This window comes from Tachyglossus aculeatus, chromosome 9 (assembly GCF_015852505.1).
Source record: "Tachyglossus aculeatus isolate mTacAcu1 chromosome 9, mTacAcu1.pri, whole genome shotgun sequence".
In the NCBI taxonomy this organism is placed as follows: domain Eukaryota; kingdom Metazoa; phylum Chordata; class Mammalia; order Monotremata; family Tachyglossidae; genus Tachyglossus; species Tachyglossus aculeatus.
Window position 1 is genome coordinate 10,307,894 of NC_052074.1, and position 23,839 is coordinate 10,331,732.

Below are 23,839 nucleotides of genomic sequence, written 5' to 3' on the forward strand. Positions count from 1 at the left end.
TCACAATCTTACTACCCATTTTACAGATGCGGTGACTGAGGCACAGAGAAGTGAAGTAACTTGCGGAAGATCACACAGCAGACAGGTGGCAGAGCCAGGATTAGAACCCAGATTTGTTGTTTACCTGAAGACCAATCAAATGTGCTATCCAAGTAGAAGAATGAAATGACATTGTTCAGTTCTTGTGTTGCTGAGGTTGATCTTTGGGTGTGCCCAGGCCTCAACCTTTTTTCACACTAATTGTCCATCTGTAGAGCTTTGCCAATTCTGAGATGTGCTTCACTGTCACTAGCATGTTGTCTTCTACGCTACCTTCCAGAGCATAGTCTGCAGCTTTTAAGAGCTTCTGTATGAGTGATTCAAGGACTCCTGATGTTGCTCTCAACCTTTTGAATTGGAAATTTCCCAGATAATTGAAACTGTAATCTGACATCTGCAACCGTATCCTTTTTGCATATTTAAGCATGGATGCATAGAATGAGTTGACCAAGACTGGATCTAATAATAATGATGGTATTTATTAAGCGCTTGCTATGTGCCAAGCATTGAACTAGGTTCTGGAGTAGAAACATTATAATCACATTGGACACAGTTCGTGTCCCACACGGGCTTGCAGCCTAAGAGAGAGGGAGACCAGGCACTTTATTCACATTTACAGATGAGGAAACTGTGGCCCAGAGATATTAAATGACTTGCCCAGGATCTCCTAAGAAGGCCATGCTGCCTTCCAATCTAGTGTTTGGTTGTTGATGTGGAAAGGATCAATCAAGGTTCCGCTAATTCTGATGTGACCAGACTACATCATTGTGGTGTAGTTTTAGGATCTTTCTAAAATCTTCACCTAGACATTTTTAGTAATTGCCAGACCAGGCAAATGTTGTTAGGTACATTTGTAAGGTGTACGAATTGGAAGGACAGCATAGATTTCTTTTTTGCCCCACTGTGTTCAAGTGCCATTCTAGTAGGACATGGGTAATGAAGCTCTTTAGTAATTTGTCCAGTGAACTTGGCGGGAATCTTGCCAGCTGTGGAAAGTAATGAGAATCTATGATAGTTTTCACTGTCATCTCTTCGCTCTTCCTTCTTGAAGACAGTGATCTAGCACTGTTTTTTTTAAATGGCATTTAAGCACTTATTATGTGTCAAGCGCTTACTATATGTCAAATGCTATTCTAAGTGCTGGGGTAGATACAAGTTAACCAGGCTGGACCAGTCCCTGTCCCACACAGGACTCACAGTCTCAGTGCCCCACAGCATTTGTGTATATAGCTGTAATTTATTTATATTAATGTCTATCTCCCCTTCAAGACTATAAGCTGGGTGTGGGCAGGGAATGTGTCTACCAATGTGTTGTACTCTCTCAAGGGCTTAGTCCAGTGCTCCGCACACAGTAATAATAATAATAATGATGGAATTTGTTAAGTGCTTACTACATGCAAAGCCCTGTTCTAAGCGCTGGGGGGATACAAGGTGATCAGGTTGTCCCACATGGGGCTCACAGTCTTAATCCCCATTTTACAGATGAGGTAACTGAGGCACAGAGAAGTTAAGTGACTTGCTCAAAGTCACACAGCTGACAAGCGGCGGAGTCGGGATTAGAACCTATAACCTCTGACTCCCAAGCCCGTGCTCTTTCCACTGAGCCACGCTGCTTCAAGTGCTCATTAAATACCTTTGATTGATTGACTGATTATCGGGTGTGGTGCTGGCCAAATTCCTGCTGTACTTATTGGGCTTTCTGCCCAGGCCAGAGATTTCCCCTCATGCCCAGCTCTGTAAGGAAGAGCGGTCTGCCTGCCTCACCCTTGGTTCACCCTGACAGCTGAATGATCCTCCATGAATGAGGTCAGGGTTGGGTCACAGATGTTACTGTACTGGTTGAATTCCTACGGGGCAACAGTTGGCACCAATAGTTCTGACTCCACTGCTCCTTCCCAGGTTGGTCCTGGAGCTGTTATCATTTGGCTGATGGCAGGAGCAGTGGGCCGTGGAACCATCCAGGAGGTGCCTGTCATGGAGATTGGCCCAGTGGCCTTTAAACAGTCACTGCAGCAGTTCCATAGCCCCATTCCCTTCCTCCACCTTCACTCCTCAGGCATGTGCAGAGGAGGAAATGGCATAACTCATTCCATACATAGCTCGTTTGCTCTTTTCTCCATTCTACCAGTAGAGTATTGATTGGTAGAGCACAGCAGTAGACGCTCGGGAGGGGAGGCAATGAAAGACCATCACTGCTTTAAAAAAAATCCTCTTTCCTTTCCCTCCTTTTTCTCTTTCCTTTCCCCTTTTCCTGCTTCTCCTTTTTCCTCCTTCTCCCTTTTTCCTTTTTCTCTCTCTTCCTCTTTTACCTTTCATTTTCTTCCTTCTACTCTGATTGTACGCTCATGAGATTAAGTTCCTGAAGGCTCTTTTACTTCTATAGTACTCCCTCAAGAACTTAGCACAGTGTTTGGCACACAGTAGGCTCTCAATAATACCATCAATTGATTTTCTCCCTTCCCTTTCCTTCTTTCCCACTTTCCTTTGCTCTCGTTTCCTTTTTTCTGGCCTCTCTTATTCTTCCGTTCTTCTTCCCCCTCCCTTTTCTTTTAGACTGTGAGCCCACTGTTGGTTAGGGACTGTCTCTATATGTTGCCAACTTGGACTTCCCAAGTGCTTAGTACAGTGCTCTGCACACAGTAAGCGCTCAATAAATACGATTGATTGATTTTCTCCCCTCCCTTTCTCTACCCGGTTTCTCTCTTCTACCTTAGTGCTTCATCCCAAGTCCACCCCTGCCCCAAATTCCCCCTCACCAAGTCAAGGGGTGTTGCAGAGGTCCCTAGGAGACCAGACTATAATTTTATTTCTTATAGACAGACCGGAGTGACAAATAGCCATTGAAATGGCAGCCTGTTAAATAAATGGCAAGGTGATACTTAAGAAGCAGAAATCTAAAGTATCTTAGTAATCAAACAAGTGATCATTGCAAAAGAGAAAATTAAAATATTTCTTAATATAAGCAAACCTGATTTTCATATGACACCCTTCCTAACCTATGACTGGACAGTCATTGATACATGTCAGTGACATGATACTGAGTCAAAATTTTCATGTTTAAACTTATCTTTTTTCCCCCCAGTATGACTTCCCCTATTACAAGGCTATACGCCCAGCACCGTAATTATACCCACCTCATAATAATTATCATCTTATTAGTTAAATGTCTACTGTATGCCGAAGACTGTACTGTTAGGATAGCGATATAAACAGATCAGACACAGCCTTTGTCCCACTTTGGGACAAGGGAGCGGGGAGAGCAAATATCCCTATTTTTACATTTGACAAAACTGAGGCATAGACAAATTAAATGACTTACCAAGGTCAACTGACAGGCGAGTGATAGAGCAGGATTCAAACCCAGGTCTTTTGATTCCCAGTGTATACTCTGTCCACTAGGTTACAATGCTTCTCTGTTCTCACCTGTTATTCATTCTTGAGCTCTGGAGCCCGTTTGGAATCTTGTTCTCTGGTAACTCCTCTTTGATTTTCAGGTCATGCTTTCCTGTTATTGGCCTGAACTTTATATTTTTATAAATATAAGCAGGCCAGTAAGTAAAGAGCAGGCCAATATGAAATGAGCAAACCCATGTAAAAGTCAATATATTGCATGTTTTGCTACCAGTAGCTCCTTGTTCTAAAGCTCATTCTCATCAAACTAGTTCTTGGTTTTCTTCTGCAAATATCTGTAAATCATAAAGACTGCCTGGTAGAGAGCAGATACCATAAATCATAAAGGCTGCCTGGTAGAGACACCAAATCATCAACCTCACTGGTAGAGGTAGATTGAGTTCCTTTTTATAGAGGACCATTTCAAAGATGTTGTGAAATTCCTTGTGTGTTGCTTCTCCAGAGAAGTTTGACATTGTTTCTTGAGTTGATAAAGCCAATATATGATAATTTAGCACCCCATACTTGGAAACACAGAAGATATACTTGATCTCAGTGAGTTAACAATCCAATGCAGTGGTTCACAATATTCAACCTCATGAAATTAGGGTAAAATCTCAGACTCTCTGTCAAGAAATAATAGATTACAGAATAGTAATGATATTTTTCATCATGAAAATTATTGTTTCTTTTTTAAATGTTTTTTAATTTTATTTTAGCCATAAAAATTTGTTAGGGGAAATCAAATTATTAAACTTTCTAATGAAAACCAAATGACAGTGTTCCCTCAAGTTTCCCCCAAGATGAAGGACAGTTTTGCTTAAAAATATGCCTATCATAAGAATAGTCAGAATGAGAAAGAAAACAATGTTTTGTGTTTTGAATAATGGATGAGGACAAAAGTACAGTATGAAGCAAGGCCTGTTATCATCGCTCTTCTTTTTCTGTTAGTGTTTAGAAAAGCCTGATTAAAATCTGGACTTCCATTGGAAAATTGTTTGAGACTCAGTGTCCTTTTTTTAAGGCAATACAGTGGTTATTCAACTGAGATTGAATTTCTAGATTATGAAAATAGGCAACATTCTTTGAGAAATGCTGTAGCTTTTGAAAGGTGGGCCTTTCATGGAGGTATTTGAAGGGAAGATCTTATCTTCTGGAACCTCAATAGAATACAGAGCTTCAAGTGGGAAGTAATATTTCCCCTCTCAAGTGGGAAGTAATATTTCCCCTCTCAAGTGGGAAGTAATATTTCCCCTCTCCATCCCCCCGTCTTACCTCCTTCCCTTCCCCACAGCACCTGTATATATGTATATATGGTTGTACATATTTATTACTCTATTTATTTATTTATTTATTTATTTTACTTGTACATTTCTATCCTACTTATTTTATTTTGTTGGTATGTTTGGTTCAGTTCTCTGTCTCCCCCTTTTAGACTGTGAGCCCACTGTTGGGTAGGGACTGTCTCTATGTGATGCCAATTTGTACTTCCCAAGCGCTTAGTACAGTGCTCTGCACATAGTAAGCGCTCAATAAATACGATTGATTGATTGATTGATTGATTTGCATCTAAGGGAAAAAATTTAAAGGTAAGAGGTATAAAGAAAAATACAGGGTTTTTTACATCATAATATGTGGAGTTTAAGTAAATATAGTTTATTTGAATTGTAAGTTATACTCATTAGAACACAACTTATTTTTTGGGGAGGGAAGTTTGAATAAATGATTGAGATTCAGTATTATGAGGTGAAATGTACAGGAAGTGTACCAGCTTCTATATCGTATGCAGATGATTTCATATTCTACAGGTGATTTAACACCAATATTGTCAGTGGTATTGTCAGAGAGAGATGGGGTTTGTGTGGGGAGGAGGAATTGGGGGAATAAATCCAAATATATGAATACATTAAATAGCCTGCCATATACCAGTTGTAGTGAGGTGAGACTGGAGCTGCCTGCTTTCCTGCACCATTCTGCTATGGAGGCAGCTGGTGGTGCCCCATAATTGGGCAGCAAGGGGGCAAAGAGATGGGGCAAACAAGGCTTGGCCACTCAGGGCTAGGAGCATCAGAAGGAAGGAGGCACGGGTTGTGATTGTCCTGAGCGGGCACCAGAGAAGCAGGTGATGGAAGCCCCCGACAGCGGGGGAGCATGTGAGCAAGTTCTCCCAAAGAGACGAGACACTTTGCACTGGGAAATTAGTATGAGACCCTGAGAGGAAGAAGTGGGGAAGGGAAATATATCCTCTGAGGTAGGACTCAGTATCCAGACTGGGTTGCACATTCTCTCTCTCCTTGTCTCTCTGTGCCCAATCAATCATATTTATTGAGCACTTATTGTGGGCAAAGCACTGTACTAAGTGCTTGGGAGAATACATTACAACAAGCTTACAGTCTAGAGGGGGAGAATGATATTAATATAAAAAAAATTATGGATATTTACATAATAATAATAATAATGGTAATTAAGTGCCAACTATGAGCCAGGCGCCATTCTAAGTGCTGGGGTAGATACAGGGTAATCAGGTTGTCCCACGTGGGGCTCACAGTCTTAATCACCATTTTACAGATGAGGGAACTGAGGCATAGAGAAGTTAAGTGACTTGCCCAAAGTCACACAGCTGCTAAGTGGCAGAGCCGTTAGTAGAGCCCACATCCTCTGACTCCCAAGCCCATACTCTTTCCACTATGCCACGCTGCTTCACAGTGCTGTGGGGCTGAGGGAGGGGTGAATAAATGGAGCCAATCCAAGTGCAGGGACATCACAGAGGGGAGTGGGAGAAGGGGAAATGAGAGCTTAGTCAGGGAAGGCCTCTTGGACTTGCAAGAGGCCTTTGAAGGTGGAGACAGTGATGGTCTGTCTGTCGGATATGAAGGGAGAGGGCTATTCCAGGCCAGAGGCAGAACGTGGGCAAGAGGTAGGCAGTAAGATAGATGAGTTGGAGGTACAGTGAGTAGGGCGGCATTAGAGGAGTGAAGTGTGTGGGCTGAGTTGTAGTAGGTGAGCAGGGAGGTGTGGTAGGTGGGGCAAGGTAGTTGAGTGCTTTAAAGCTGATGGTTAGGAGTTTCTGTTGATGTGAAAATGGATGGGCAACCACTGGAGGGTCTTGAGTGGGGAAACATGGACTGAACGTTTTTATAGAAAAACGATCCAGGCAGCTGCGTGAAGGATGGACTGGAGTGGGGAGAGACAGGAGGCAGGGAGATCAGCAAGGAGGCTGATGCAGTAGTCAGAGTAGGATAGGAGAAGTGCTTGGATTAACTCTAGATTCTTCTAGACCGTGAGCTCGTTGTGGGCAGGGAATATGTCTGTTTGTTGTTATACTCTCCCAAGTCCTTAGAACAGTGCTTGGCACATAGTAAGCACTCAGTAAATATGAATGAATTCATGCGTTTGCAGTTTGGACAGAGAGGAAAGGGTGGGTTTTAGTCGTGTGGTGAAGGTTGAACTAACAAGATTTTGTGACACTGAATATTTGGGTTGAATGAGAGAAATGAGTGGAGGATTTTGCCCGAGTTACGAGCTTGTGAGAAAGGAAGGATGATGGTGCTGTCTACAGTGCCCTAGGCACTAAAGCACTGCCTCTGTATACCAGAGATTGCCTACTAAAGAAAAGGGCCCCATGTAGTTAAAGCATGCTTATTTGAAGAGTGGGGGGGCTATGGGAAGACATTTGTGCCTGCAGAAGGTTGTTTTGACTTTTGGAGAAGACTAGGGTGAGCATGTGCAGCTGTGCAAGAATCAATCAATCGTATTTATTGAGCGCTTACTGTGTGCAGAGCACTGTACTAAGCACTTGGGAAGTACAAGTTGGCAACATATAGAGACAGTCCCTACCCAACAGTGGGCTCACAGTCTAAAAGGGGGAGACAGAGAACAAAACCAAACATACTAACAAAATAAAATAAATAGAATAGATATGTACAGGTAAAATAAATAAATAGATTAGTGCCAGGATAGACCAAGGCTTAGACTAAGTTTAGACAAGGCTTCATTCAGGCGTCTGCCCCTTTTGAGTAGGCAGCTGAGAATTGGCTGTAATGGCAGTGATAACATCTCCAAGACTCCCTCAGCCCCCTTTTACTACCCTGGTGTAAACGGCTGCCCATATGTATGGGCACCCAAATCCTTCTATGGGCTTTACAGATAGGACCAATTCTAACTTCTTTTTATTGACTGTTTGTAAATCTATAGATGGTTGGCAACTCTGGGATGCAGTACCATAGTAATGGCTGTCAGAGCATATAATGAGCATGGGGTTCAAGAAATACAAGAACTCTAGAATGAAAAAGAAACATTTTAATATTGAGAGTAATGCAGTGGGTCATAAATGACTGAGAGCTGACTCTCCTCTAAATTTGAGGATTATCTTCCAATTTGCATTGTATAATGTACTTTCGTAATAGAGATTGCCTTTATTTCATTACATGCACAAATACTAATTTCACAATATATACAAAACCACTGCTATAGCACAGAATAACTCCAAGATTTCTCAAGTTTATATAAACACTCGCTACAAGTTCTTTTCAGCGCCTTCAAATTGTTCTAACTGAAATCTTCTGCAAATGCTTTTCTTTTCCTTTGTCTTTAGTAGTTTCATCACCAGGAGGTGATTTTGTAGTTACTGGCACACTAGCCTAAGATCTTTAACTTTTTTTTTTTACATCCACTTTGAATTTATCATACATAGCACTTCTTTGCATGTCTTTTTAGGAGGAAGTTCTTTATTTATTTGAATCATGTTTTGGAGTGACACATATTGTAGTTCTTGGGAGAAACTTTGATATTTTGCAGTGAGCGCCCCAAATTACAGATTAGCACATTCTTGTAGGGTGAGCACTCACCTGTCAGAATTAAATTTCTTACATGCTGCAAGAGGCAAAATTGGAATTACTTCTGAAGCACCTTAGAGAATGGCATTTTATATCTATACTGAAGCTGATGCTACATTTTCATAAGAATATTAACCTGGACAGCATTGTTGTGCTTAATTAAAATAAAACATAGTTTCCTAAATTTTCCCTGACAGGGTTCGGCCTTGATTCTCCCGTGTATACACTAAATATGTTCTTGGTGAATGGCTACCCAGGTATCAGCGTCTTTGCAAAACGATGTGTCTTGCCAAGGTAGAGACAAATTTAGTGACAACTTTTCTGTTATAGATTCAGCCTAGGATCAGTGAGAAATTCACACCTTTTTTCATGCATGCTCATAGTTTTCCTCTCCTTTGGCATTTGTGCGCTTTTCTGACTAATACTCTCTTCTGTTTAGAGGATGGTCAGACCACTCAATTGTTTTTAACTCTCTGGTGTAGGTCTTCAAAGTTTTCGCTGCTCTGCAGATCTGGAAAACCTTATCTAGGGTTGTCACCTTCACACAATAACCTTTCTAGTAATGTATTGTCTGTAATCCCACAGATAATCCGATCTCTTACCTGAGAATCCCTTAAATTCCCTAGAGCTCAGGTATTACCCCATTTTATAGGTCTGTGACAAATTGTACTATGATTTCATCTGGTTTGGGGGCACACTTAAAAATTTATTCCCCTTAAATAGCTCATTATTGTAGAAATTACAATATTCCTACTCATTGTCTTATTTAAACCCATATCTTTGCCTTCTTCAAGTTTGAAGCCGTAAATTTTCAGTGCTTTTTTTTTTCCAGTGGTACTTGTTGAGCGCTTACTGTGTATCAACACTGTTCTAAACTGGGGTAGATACAAGTTATTTAGGTTGGACACAGTCTCTCCGTCCTGCATGGGGCTCACAGTTTAAGAAGGAGGGAGAACTGAAGCACAGAGAAGTTAAGTGACTTGCCCAAAGTCAAACAGCAAGCAATTGGCAGAGCTGGGATTTTAGAACCCAGGTCCTCTGACTCCCCAGGCTCATGCTCTTTCCTAGACCATGCTGCTTCTCTCTTTCCTAATATGCAATAAAATGAAGTATTTTATCACTAATTTTCTTAGCCTCAATTCTCGTAAAGTATACTTCAAACCCTTGCCCTAATTTTCTCGAGTTGTCTGTAACATGGACTAATAGCCGAAGGTTACATAATAATAATGATGGCATTTGTTAAGCGCTTACTATGTGCCAGGCACTGTTCTAAGCGCTGGGGGAGATACAAGGTAATCAGGTTGTCCCACATAGGGCTCACAGTCTTAATCCCCATTTTACAGATGAGGTCACTGAGGCCCAGAGAAGTTGTGACTTTCCCAAAGTCATACAGCTGACAAGTGGCGGAGCCGGGATTAGAACTCACGACCTCTGACTCCGAAGCCCGTGCTCTTTCCACTGAGTCACGCTGCTTAGATTGCAAGACATCCCTAGATAACTGTCTGCCCTTCCCCTTACCAGTACATGATTTTATGGCAGACCAAATGTGCAGAGGCTATTTTCATTCTCTAGTTGTTGTTTGCAGAGATCATTCTACCTTGCATATCTTTGCCATTCAGCATTTCTGCCACCGTGAAATGATTTTACAATCCAATAATTACAGCTACTGGAGAATGAGGAAAAAAACAAATTTTAATGTAAAGCAAGTAGTTCCTGTGTCCTCAATTAATGGCAGAGCTGGGTAGGGATGGGATTGTCTCCCCAGTTCCCATTTTATTCCCATTTATGGGCTCACTCCCATATAAATAAGGGAGTATATTGAACTATTAACTACACATCAGGCATTGTAGGTGCTCTTTAAATGTCTGAACTATTTTGTGAATATCCTAAACTATGGATGGGACAGAGCATGGGCTGGGAAGTCAGAGGGCGTGGGTTCTAATCTCGGCTCTGCTGTGTGACCTTGGGCAAGTCCCTTAACTTCTCTGTGCCTGTTACCTCATCTGTAAAATGGGAAGACTGTGAGCCCCACGTGGAACAACCTGACTACCTTGTATCTACCTCATCGCTTAGAACAGTGCGTGGCACATATATAAGCGCTTAACAAATGTCATAATTATTATTATTATTTGTTTTGCCCATTTATTGGAAAATTGCATGCACGAGCACCCAAAAATTAAAGTCTGTGGTGGGTATTTAGGGAAAAGTGGCACCTCTCTCTACATGAATTGAATTGTATTTAAATATATATATATATATATATTTATGGTTTTGCTCTTTTGCTTTACAATTTGAGTTGGAGAAGTGAAGTCCATTTCAGGGATTCAGCCTGCCAGATGATTCACTTTGATCAGCGGAGTTGTGATGGAAATGCTACCCCTTTGACCCTTGTGGCTTTGAGCCTAGGCATTATGCCCATTAATGAGGGCAGGACTTATGCCTACCAACTCTTTCGTACTCTTCCCAAGAACTTAGAACAGTGCTCTGCATACGGTAAATTGTCAGTAAATTGACTGATATGCAACTCCTAGCTTCCACCTGTGGCTGTGCCTAGCCAGGTCCAAGCCCATCATCCCCACACTGAAACCCCCAGAGCTGCTGGATCAGGTTGGGCTTGTGATATGTGGGAGCTGCTGAGGCATCGAGAGCCCCTTTTGCCCATTAAATCATTATATCTTCCTCCTTGTCCTTTCCCATGCTTTACAGTGAATTCTTGATTTTTCTGCAAAGCAGAGGGGAAGATTGGAAAGAAGTCCAGAGTTAGCCCCCAAACTTCATGAAAACTAATACCGGCAGGTCAAAACTTGTGGTGGCTGTGGAGTTGTGTGTATAAGCAGGGAAGCTGGCACAGTAGGCAAGCAGAAGGAAGAAGATAGTTTAAGCATCCATCTTCCATGGTTCCTCATCAATGTGTCGTCTTTTACAAATGGTAACTCTTGTGTGATTGCTGCCCATATTTCATCCTATCTTGCTCCCCGCTATGCTCATGTATTGAGTATTACTCCTTCCCCTTGTTCCCACTCATCCTGCCATTCACATAGACCTATTTAATCTCCATCCCTAAGGGTCCCCTGTGAACGCAGTCCCTGAAACCCACTGGGCCAGATGTGTCTTGGGTGGCTTTTTAAATTCTCTCTGCACCTATTTTTCTGCCTCTCTCTTTCCCAGTCCATTTTGTTCTCTGTATGTATCTCTCACATTCCTTGTCTTTCATGCATCTCTATACTTCTCACTTTGTCTTTTCTTCTTTCTTAGACCATTGCCCCTGCCCTTACAGAAACCTTGCATATTAATGATATAACTGCAACAAAATAATGACCAAAACACGACCAGTGATTAGCAGTTTATTAGTAACTTGTAGCTTCTTTATGACTGTAACTGCCTATGTGGTCATCCACAGGAATTTGTTTGACATGGTTGAACTAAAGATTTTAATCCAAACTCATCAAATAATACTCAGAGCTACCAATCTTCTGATCTTGCCTAGCCTCTCCTGCTAATGAACAGTGAAATGGCCTAAAGGCATGCTATCCATAAACTGAATAATCAGTCTGTGGATATTCAAGAACTGCTTGTTTAACTCAAGTTCACCACCCAGTTACAATGTCCAGACTCTTACAGGCATCCACATTTATGAAAATGTGTGAATTCCCCTGGTTAGATGGTCAACTGTTCAGGAAGGTCATTTGTGTTCATTTTAATATTACATTTGTAAATAACGTTTTCATATTTGGTGACAAAGTTGTTCTTATTTACACTAAGCCAAAATGAACCATTCTTAAAGAACCACCATCTCCAGTTTCCTGCAAAAAGAGGAAATAAAAATAATAGCAGATTTGAGTAATGGGAATTTTTAACATTTCAAAACAGTTATATATTTATCTTGTCAAAATGTCTTTGTTTTAGTATATCTGTTACACAGTAAAACGTTGCAGAAGGATTTTCATACAAATAACTCAAAACTGTTTTTTAGTATTAATAAAATGAAATAGAACTGGGAAGGTTCAGAAAAGACAAAAGAGGAACAGCTCCTAAATTGAGGTTTTAAGAGAGATTATTATTGGTGAAAAGCGGCAAATTTTATTTTTACAACAGCGAATTGTAGTTTTCTATGTTAATCAAATGGGAAGGATAGGAGGCAAGTAGAGGCAGGGAAAGTGGACTTGTTAATTCCAACTATTTTGAGTAATTTAATAAAAGCAGAAAATTTTGTAACAGGATCGTATATTACAATCAGCAGCATGGGCTGGAAGTTAGAGGTCAATCGTATTGAGTGCTTACTGTGTGCAGAACACTGTATTAAGTGCTTGGGGAGAGTACAATATAACAGTTGGTAGACATTTTCCCTGCCCACAACAAATGTACAGTCAAGGGGGAGACAGACATTAATATAAGTAAATAAATTATGGATATGTGCATAAGTGCTGTGGGACTTGAGGGCTGAATAAAGGGAGCAAATCAAAGCGATGCAGAAGGGAGTGGGAAAAGAGGAAATGAGAGCTTAGAGATTTAAGCCGTGAAAAAAAGTGAAGGTGAAAGTCAAGACAGGTAAGGAGAAAAATCTGTGCTGAGATCGCTAGGTTGAGTACAAACAATGGTACATTAGCAATATTACAGAAGAGGAGAGTTTAAAAATCTCATTACAGTGCAGTACATCTCAATTTTAATTTCAAAAGTAACAAAGTTGCATTAAATTCAGGAAAATTCGTAGTCTGAAAAATAGAAAGTTTTTTTTAAATTAATAAAGCCTTCCAGTCATTGCATCACGAAGAGGTGTGACTACTTGCATATAGTTCAAAGGCAAAGAAAAATAATGTGGGCTTGTAAAGGAAGGGAAATGGGTATGGGTACATAGGCTGGTATGTCCTGCTGTACACAGAACAAAAAAAGACAAACCTGGAAAAACTGGTACCAAGAAGAATGAGTAACAAAGCTGCCTGGGGCTTACGTGTGGGCTGGCAAGTTCACTACAGTTTAGGTAGGTTTCATTTTTTTTTTTTTCATGAGCATTTTCCAGAACACCACCATTTGGAATGTAAAGTATTGCGATAAAATTTAGACAATAGACCACTGGCATGGTCATTAGGAAACCTGAATTCTGGCCTTGGTGCTACTTGTCTCATGACCCAGGCCATTTTAACAGCTGCTGGAGATGATCACTGATGCCTTCCTGGGACTTAAAGGGAATATATTTTTACGATTTGAGGATACCTTCCTGCTGTTAGATCCAGGCACAGTACTACAACCACTGGAAGACAGGTAGGAAAGGGTCATTTGTGGTGGTTGCTGTCATAGTAGAAGGCCACCAGAGAGCCCCTAGAGTTTAACACTTCTAATCTGTTCTCTCAGTTCTAAAATGGAGATCAGAGACTCAACTACATTTAAGAGGTGATCTAGCTCATACCCTGCCTTTCAGAAAGACTTTTTATCTAAAATTAAGGCAGTTAAGAGTCTGCTATAGGTTTAAAGATCTTTAGAGAAAGTGATTCCATAACTTCTCTTAGTAATTCCTTCAGTAGTTGACCATCTTGACTCTCTAATTTAACATGTCTTTCTCCCCACCTCTTTCTATTATACTTAGTACAGAACTCTGCACACAGTAAGTGCTCAATAAAGGCCACTGATAGACGAATACTTCCTCATAAGGGTGTTTTGAGAGTTAGAGTGAAGTACTGAGCCCACTTTCCTTCTGAGTTCAACTCTGCCCCGATTATATGTTAGGTGCTTAGCGACTGATGCTAACTCTTTCAGGCCACCACGGGACAGTTTAGTGCACTACCGCACGGATCAGCACCCAGAAATGTTTACTACACACAATCCTAGGGGGGCCAGGGGAGTACAGAGCATGCCAGGTTCCCCTTAGGGAAATGTGACCACGCAACAATTGCTGCCACTCCCACCTGTGGCAGCGTGAGGCTGCAATTCCAGACACCAGATCCATGACCTGGCTTCCCGTGGTGCCTCTCCTATCTGGAAGGGAACGGCTAAAGAGGTGGTGAAGAGGTCCCACCAAATCAGAAGTGAGCTACAGGTGCAGAAGTTGCTTTTAATGTCCTTGTCATGGCCAGAGACTTGATGCCAGCCCTTGCTACTCATGTTGGGGGACTGTCCAGTCCTGCATTAATGGCCTAAAGAGCTAATGTATTTGGTTCATTTAGGAACCAGAGAAGATTGGGTTCAATTCCTTTTGTAGGAAGCTAGATAAATAAAATGGATTGGTAGTATTACTGCCAAGATCCTTCAGACAGTATGCTCATGCAGGATAGAAATAAACCTATGGTTCCTGACATAATTGCTTTTGAAATTTTCTTTTCCTTCCAGTACCCACTTCACCTTTTCTACCTCATTTCATTAGACGATTTTGTTTGGGAAGATAGGAAATTATGGCTGCAAGTCACAACTGAGTTTCACTAAGAGTTGGAACGGGTGCTCACTCTTGACAATAAAGTTGCATGTTAATTCTTGTAGTAATTTTCTGAGCAACAAAAGGGTTTTCCCAAGTCCCTCAATTGATTTCTACATTCACCTAAGTACATTTTGTGTGCCCCACCCCAAGCTGTTACCTAATTCTGGGTGACACCAGATCCCTTCCCTTTGAATTATATCCATTATGTAGGCCTGCCTGTGGCGTGCAGTGGTTTTTTTTTTTTTTTTTTTTTTTTTTAAGTGAGGAATGCTGGAAGAACACTTAGAAGCAGCCACTTGACTGTCACTTGTCTTCTGTTTGGAATGTTACAGCTCCATTTCTATCAGCACCCAGGCTCCAAAAACTGGCTTGGGAGGAAGAGAAGCCAGGGATTGAAATCCTTCTTCCTTCTCGGGTTAGTTCCCTTCCCAGACCCTGACCCCTGGCTATTATTGAACCATCTCTCCCCTGCTCTTGGCAATCTCCAGTGTAGAATGGGAAGCAGGGGGTGATTTGGGTTTTGGTGTGGGCTGTGGAAAAGGTATGATGTAAGTGCTGGGTATGTGGGAAGAGGACCTGCAATCTCTACCTCCTTCATCGTCAGTGCCGACATACCAGTCCCGTTCTACCATCCATTCCATTGTGTTCGGGATGAAACCGGATTTGGGGATGGGCGGCACCAGAGCCAGAGAAAGGAACAAACAAATCCTCTTGGGCTCCATATGCTCCTAGTGTTTCCAGACCTCAGATTCCATTACTTCTTCCCAATCCCAGGCTCCAGTGGACCTTGTACACAACTCTCAGACCAGGTACGGCATTCACTGGGGGAAATATACAGAGTCTGGTTTATTAAGCCCTGGTCAGACCCTGCTGAGGTTGCCCAGGGTTGGGGGTAGGTAAGTTCAGAGTAAAGCTAAAAGCCGTTTCTGCTAGTTCCCCGACAATTTGAGGCTAGAGGACTGGGACTCTGACGTGTACTTAGAGAAGGAGAGGTTGGTTCCCCCTTCCCCCTAGTACTGACACAGACCAAAGACAACATATGTGAGTTTGCACACTCATGGGAAGCAGAATGGCCTAGTGGGCAGAGCCCAGGTCTGGGAGGGTCCTAATTCTGGCTCTGCCTCTTTCCTGCTGGGTGACCTCCTGTGGCCTTCAGCTTCCTCCTCTGGACAATGGGGATTAATCAATCAATCAATCAATCGCATTTATTGAGTGCTTACTGTGTGCAGAGCACTGTACTAAGCGCTTGGGAAGTACAAATTAGCAACATACAGAGACAGTCCCTACCCAACAGTGGGCTCACAATCTAAAAGATTAATTACCTGCTCTCCCTCCTACTTAGATTGTGAGCTCTCTGTGGGGCAAGGGGCTCTCTGTCTGACCTGATTATCTTGCATCTACCTAACCTAGTGCTTAGTACAGAGTGCTTGATGCATAGTAAGCATTTAACAATTATTCATTAAAGTGTTTTCGTGCAGCCCAACAGGCTGTACCTTTGTGCTTAATGTATGTGCAGATGTTATCTTCTAGCATCTACCTGGGGCTGACAGGGGACTCTAACTCCTTGCTGTTTGATTCTCCACTGAATTACTGGAATGCCTTAGCTGCAGGCTCCTGAGGTGTACAACCCCTTATACTACAGAGAGCTTTTAAAGAAAGGTCTGTTCTGTTTTGAATTGATTTCTTATAATGGTTATTTGCTTCATTCAGACACTTTTTAAAACTACAGTTCCCTTTGATACTCAGTAACGATTGACTTTTACTGTAGTGAGCAAAATTGTATCCTCAAGTCTTTTTAGAGTATTTTCTCTGGAAGGTTCAAATTTTGTCCCATGATCATGCTATAACTAGAAAGTGAAAACACATCATCAAAGTCCTGTTTTATAATTAACTGTGCAGTGAATAAGTCTGTGTGAAGCCCTCTAACCGTCTAATTTGATTTTCATCTAGACGCTAAACTCCTTGATAGCAGGGAACATGTCTACTGACTCTGTTGTACTCTTTCAAGTGCTTAATACAGTGCTCTGCACATAGTAAGCACTCAATAAATGTCAAAGATTGATTCACTGTTTGGCTAATAGGGAATGTCTTTGTGCCTATTTCCTTTGTCAAGTTTTAACATGAATGAAAAGTAGTACATTAGTCTAGGCACCTCTGAGCATACTCAAACTAAGGTAAAGGGAGGTGTAGAAGGTGAACTGGAATAATATGGCTTCAAAATGGCTCAGAGCAAGCCTAGAAACAATGCAGAAAAGAGTGCTAACGCTACTGAGAACACAAAGTGGGAGAGGGTTTCAGGCTCCTTAGAACACCAAAGGTTCAGAGCAAAAAGTGAGCGAAAAGCTTGGCAGAAAATAGAGAAGGGGAAAACAGGCAGGTAGAGGAGAAAAGCCGAGGAGAATCTAGGTGCCATTAAATTGTAGCTTTCAGCTCATTTACCTCTAGAACTCCTTAAGCTAACTGAGCAATTATTCAAAATATATTTGTCAGTAAGGTACTCCGCACCAATAATCAATCATAGTTATTAATAATAATGGCATTTGTTAAGCGCTTACTATGTGCAAAGCACTGTTCTAAGCGCTGGGGAGGTTACAAGGTGATCAGGTTGTCCCACGTGGGGCTCACAGTCAATCCCCATTTTACAGATGAGGTAACTGAGGCTCAGAGAAGTTAAGTGACTTGCCCAAGGTCACACAGCAGGCATTTGGCGGAGCTGGGATTCGAACCCCTGACCTCTGACTCCAAAGCCCGTGCTCTTTCCACCGAGCCACGCTGCTTCTCTAAGTTATTGAATGCTTACTGAAGGAAGAGCACTGTACTAAGCACTTGGGAAAGCACAATATAACAGAATTGGTAGATATGTTCCCTGCCCTCAACATGCAAATAATAGCAATAAGCAAATAGAAATCAACTTTTGTTTTTACCTTCAAGAACAATTCCCAACAGTTAACTCACAATGGGCTTAACTGGCAACTACTTCAGCAGATGGATTTTAATAATCTACTTTAGGAAACTGCAGTAGTTTTGGTTAATGGTTTTGGCAGTATTGATGACCCTATGAAGAGTCACTGTATCAGGTTTGTTCTATTACATCTCTTTGCCAACAGCTCAACATAGAACCTAATTAGCAACCAGTAAGAAAAGTAACAGTGTGTCTATAAAAACATTTCTAAGATTATTCATTTCTTTTTTTCCTCCGTTCCTAAAATGGTGCCCTTATAGTTTGCATTTAAACTGTGTTAGTATTCGAAATATTTACTGGGCCTTTTAAGTCAGAGAGTGGGGCTACTGTAATGGAGCTGTGTTGGGTCAGACCTGGACACACATCCAAGCCAATCAGGCAGTCAGTTGTATTTATTGAACGCTTACTGTGCGCAGAGCACAGTATTAAGCGCTTGGGAGAGTACAGTATGACAAGATAGCAGACATATTCTTGCCCATGACAAGCTTAAAGTCTAGAGGGGGAGACAGACATTAATATCAATATATAAATTACAGATATGTACATAAGTGCTAAACTCAGCCTAATCCCCAATGACCATTAACTTGTTATGGCCAGGTAACATGTCTGCCAATTCTGTTGTATTGTCTAGTGCTTAGAACAGTGCTTGGCACATAGCGCTTAACAGATAACATTATTATTACTCTCCCAAGCACTTAGTACAGTGCTCTGCACATAGTAAGTGCTCGATAAATACCATTGATTATTTGATCAATAGGGACTTCAGAGGGTTCAGAGAGGATAAGGTTTTTTCTGCATGGTCTAGGTGCATCTTAAGATCAAATCTAGAAAAAGCGAGGACAAGCATGTGGTTAGAATAACTTTTGCCTTCGTAATCTACCATTTAATTGCAAGCTGCTTACGATAATGGAAAATATGTGCACAGCATTTCACAGCTTGTAGGAAATAAAGAGGCCAAACAGATTAAATATTTAAGAAGCACGAAAATTCCAAATATGGCTAATGTTCCTATCATTATTTCATCCTGGAGGCTTTTTCTAGCATACCCCAAAACATACACAGTAGAGATATAACTACTGAACCGGGCTTACCGCTGTACACAGATTGTAACTTGGAGTGATTATTTCAAAGGTTGATGAACTCTCCACACACTTTGAATTAAGAGCTGGTTATCATGGTTCTTATACTGCAGCTGCTTGGCTACAAGTGCTTAGATCACACATCAATTTATTTGTCAATAAACAAGCTGTACATAAAAAGTTTAAAAGTAAACACTTTACATTGTTTTTTGTGGGCCAGTGAGATCTACTAACAAGCAAAATGAAAAAATGTGTTTACCTCTTCTAAGTAATCTTCTCCCAGGTCTCCTTTTAAAACAAAATATCACAGTGTTATGAAATTCACATTATGGTATGGAAAGTATATGTCTTTTACATTCGTTGACTCAATTTTGTTTAAAGAATTGCTATTACAACCTAGAGGCAGTCAGGTGTTTAAACAGCTTTAGCAAAAACTAGACTAATATTGAAATCAAACAATGAACATCAAGCTCCATCTGTGTGTGTGTGTGTGTGTGTGTGTGTGTGTGTGTGTGTGTGTGTGTGTGAGAAAAGGTACCATGGGGTTTAATACCTGCCATATTGATTTGAAAACTTACCTCCTGAATTCCAGCCTACACCTGTCTTATCCATCAGGGATGAAGCATAGATGTCCTTTTCAGGTTCATGCTCTTTGTCAGCTACTTGTCTAGAATATGTAGGTCTTGTGAAGGAGGATCAAGATAAACAGATGAAGACACATAATAGGGAAAAAAGTAATTTTATTTGTTTACATCTTGTCAAGAGAGTAGCAGTCTGAATAGTTCAGCTTTCCAAGTGAAGCACCTTTTTATCTGATGCTTTTCTGTTTGTTGACAGTGTTACTATGAAAACTCTCTTGCCCTTGGAGTCATTCTGTGACTACTCTGTCAGTCAAAAACATGGTGCAAGGCTCTTGTTTTTCATGCTGTTAAGGGTTTTGTTAAGCAGAACAATATGAAGATCTTCTGGATGCAACCTAACACACAAATGGAATGTTTTACATTGAGACAATTCTAAGGAATAAGTAGTCATTAAGATGCCAGAAGACCAAGAAAACAGGATGCCATTCCCAGGACTCCAGTTTTCCCATTCTTAAAATGGACATTTAAATATAAAATATGAGCTTTGACTTGACCAAAAGGAACCTCTGTCAGTTCTGGGGTTTGCATTTTAAGCATTCCTTTTTCATTGTCTTCAATCTCTTTCCACATTTAATGCTAATGAAGGAAAATTTCTTCTCAAAATCAAACAGCCCAGGTTTTATGAGGCATTATTATCATCAGTTGCTGCATTAGCATCCTAGAGTTTCCTGGCGACGCAGACTCAGGAGTATAAAATAGAAAATTCATAAGTGGTCAGTATTTCTGCATTGTTATGTTCTTACATAGATTGTATTGTAAGTCTCAATTTTTAAGGCCAGATTTTACTATTGCTTTCCTTAGTGGTGAAATTTCTTTTTGCCCCCCCTCAGTCATCCATATCATTGATACAGCTCTCCCATTCCACAGCACAGCACAAAGAGGAAATAGAAACAGAGCTTTAGAACTGAATAACTGGGCATAGAATGCTTTCCTGGACACTTTTAGTTGATAGGCTAGTTTAGGTCATTGATTAATATTTTAAAATCAAACTGATTGTTGGGTGAAGGGTTTCCATTAATCTCGAAGGGTAATATTATCTTTAACACTGGCTTTTAATACTGGCTTTTAACCCTCTGAGCCAGCTAGAGAAAGGATTCCATTTAGTGAAAACCCTGTGATACCTTAGGTTATTATTGTTTGAAGTCCAGTTATGATAAATGCTTATTATGATTATTATAATGACACACTGTAGAATGAAAAAGTCTATATTCATGAAAATATTATAACAGTTACAAAGAGATCTGGATTTTGCTAGGTCTTTGTCTTCATAGTTCTAGTACTGTGAAGGTTATTCAGGCAGCTGTGAATCTATAAAGCAACTCTGTTAGTCATCAGCTTTCCCTGAGCGATAGTAAAGCTCAAATAATGTAACTGGTCCATCACACTAAGCTTTATTGGCTCAGCAAAAGAAACTAAGAAACTTCATTGGAGACCAGATTAAGCTGGGTAGAAAATGGAGAGATTCTTTTTGCTCTCTGACCCCATTATCTTTCCCATAGTATCTTGATCAGCTTTCTTACACATAGCCCCAGATTTGGAGGAGACCCATAAACTGCCTTTTTGGCAGCCAAATTGCTGAAACCCTTCTATTTTTATGTTTTAAAAGAGCTTAAAATGTCCATCCTCTTTGGATGTATCTTTAAAATTGGCCAATGCTAGAGGATTTCCGATATATCCCAGGGCTTAGAAGACATTACTTATATTCAGCTGTTAGTTTTATAGCCGACAAATAGGAAAAGTCCATTGGGGATAAAAGAAATGTAACCAGTTCTAACGCATTTACATCTACCTAAGAGTTCAGTATATTGGAAGTGCTCAATGTAGTACTACATTTATCTCGGTCTAAGATGTAGAAATGGTCCTCTTGCATATTTTGCCACATGTTCCTTTCTTGTGCCAAGTTAAAATGAATTAAAGGTTCGAGATGAGTAAACAAGGTTAACCTGGGCTGGGCCAAATTGAATCAACGTAAAATAATTGTTAGGTTTTATTGTCAGCAGTGACCGTTTGTTTTGAGTCAACATTCATGAGCTATAGATTATAAAATGTTTTAGTAAATCAATTGCCAAGGCTCTCTGTTTCCAATTTTCCCTGTTTTGCAAGTGCTGAAAATTCCATCAAATACATGACTTATGTGAGTGCAAATGGGCACCTGATTTTTTTTTTGTTGACAATGATAATAAGCCATAGTATGGCTCAATAACATTATTTATTTGTCTTTCAAACTAAAAGCATCTGCCTCTGGCGGTGAAGTTCATCTGTGGGTGCCTGTGAAAAGGTCGTTGTGGGACCTGTCGTCCTGTTCGCACTACGTCTTTTTTTTTCTTTATTCTGTCATGTTTGTTTTCCCATGACAGGCATCGTTTCACAATGCCATTTTAGGAGAATATCTTCTTTTAAAAGAATAACTGATCTTGCATGAAGGCTCATTTTTTAAAATAACACTGAAATTTCAACGTTGATACAAGGGTTGAGCCTTACAAATAGTAAACTGTTAGTTACGATTAACCTGGGATACTAATATGTTTCAACAAGAAAGTGTGTTTACCACAAATAGAACTGTTTTTTGAACACTTATTGGTATTTGAATGTTTATTCAGTTATTGATAGACTAGTCGTGGACTTTGCATTATTCCCATCTCAGCTATACTAACAAGAATAGACACTGAGTTTTTCAGAGGAGATCTTTAAATCTTTTTCTACATTTTTCAAGTAGTTGGTAGAAATAGTTTTATTGTCAATTGAGGTCAGAATGGGTTAGATTGTGTTAGGAGACTCAGTTATTCATTGTTAATGAGACTACCTCAAAACGTTGACAATGAAGTTAATTTAAAAAGGAAAATTACAAATAGATATAAAAAGGAAGTGAAGGTAATAGTTGCAGATTTAATGAAATTAATATCAAGTGTTTTGAAGTAATTTACATTTGCTTCTTTTTAAATTTAGTAATGCACCATATAGTCCAAGCACACCCAACTTTTTGAGCGGCTTCACCAATGTCACCAACCAGCCATACACAATATTATATAGCAGGACGGGATTACCACAGCAAGGCCCTGGAACAAGTCAGCTCATTGGCATTGAAGCAGTACTCACAGCAACACAGCTTTACTGGGTGGGGCAGATGAGGAGAATGGATAGTAACAGGATACCCAAAGCAACTGCAACTGAAAGGGGTTGTAGGCAAATACGGAGGGCAGAATAAATGATTTAAAGACATAACGAAGCACAGTTTCAAACCATGTGAAGGAATGGATTGTTCTGAGTCTACTTCTGAAGGCAGACCAGGCTGATGGGCAGCCACATGGAGAGGAGCAGCTGTCTTTGAACAGTGGCTGTGTAAAGTCTGGGCACCAAAAGGCAGGCTCAAAAACAGATGGGTCCTTTGGGGATAAACACAGAACCTATCAATCAATCAATCAATCATATTTATTGAGCGCTTACTGTGTGCAGAGCACTGTACTAAGCGCTTGGGAAGCACAAGTTGGCATCCTTTTGTGCAAATGATATGGAAGGGAATGTCAGTTACACATCCACCTTCTTAGGCACTCTTGCACACAGGGATAGGATAATATCATCAGTAGCCTAATCTTCAAAGCATAGGGTGTGCATCTCTTACACTTTCTCTCTCTCTCTCTCTCTCTCTCTCTCTCTCTCTCTCTCTCTCTCTCTCTCTCTCTTTCTCTCTCTCTCTCAGCATGGAGTAGTGGAAAGACTACTGGATTGGGTGTCAGAGGACCTGGTTTCTAATCTCAGCTCTGCCACTTGTCTGTTGTGTGACTGTGGGCAAATCACTTAACTTTTCTGTGCCTCAGTTCCCTCATCTATAAAATGGGGATTCAATACCCATTCTCCCTCCAATTTAGACAGTGAGGCCCCATGTGTGACCTGATTATTCCATCACTTTGAACAGTGCTTGGCACATAAGCATTTATTACTCCCCCACCATGCACGTGCATGTGTGTGCGCACACGCACCCCCACACACATCACATGCCCATTTTTTGATCCAGAACATTTGTTTTTAAGCTCCTTATTGTCTCTATAAGCAACAAAACAGGAAAGATAAACATTTAGGTCCCCAAAATAAAATCCTATTCTGGGATGCTCTTGAAAAATGTTTGAAAACTTGCTCCAGGTACATCTCTAAATCTGCCCAAAAAGACCTGAGGCTATTTGGCTTCACCCTAGGGACATGTGAACCTTAACTTTTCCTCCTTCTCCTCTCCATCTGTCTCTTCTTATCCCCTACTTTTAGCCTTGCGAGAGCAAGTATCCTAAGCCACTTTCACCTCAGCAACAAGTCATTTTATGGGAAGAGAAATCTTCCCAAATAGCCCTGCAGTTTCTCTGGGGATTGTACTCCTTGGGAGGCTTCAAGGACACTTCCCCCATTTCTTCCTTCTCAGATGATGTTATCATAGGGAGGAGACAAGCCAAAAGAGGCTGTGGAGAGGAGTTCTGTCATACTCCAGTAGGCCTTGGTGG

The 23,839-nt window shown here is 40.8% G+C and overlaps 1 protein-coding gene across 6 annotated transcripts in view; it reads right to left on the bottom strand.

Annotated features, from left to right (window-relative positions):
- Positions 1–11,592: 11,592 nt before the first annotated feature.
- The window catches only part of LOC119932442 (WD repeat containing planar cell polarity effector), a 158,807-nt gene continuing 146,560 nt past the window's right edge, over positions 11,593–23,839 (bottom strand). For all 6 annotated transcript variants that reach the window (XM_038751631.1, XM_038751630.1, XM_038751629.1 and 3 more), the window contains 3 exons: positions 19,290–19,393; positions 18,971–18,999; positions 11,593–12,067 (listed from right to left, as the gene is read on the bottom strand). In XM_038751631.1, coding sequence (XP_038607559.1) covers positions 12,017–12,067; positions 18,971–18,999; positions 19,290–19,393 — 184 coding nt within the window. In that variant the 3' untranslated portion in view covers positions 11,593–12,016. The remainder of the gene's footprint in view (positions 12,068–18,970; positions 19,000–19,289; positions 19,394–23,839) is intronic.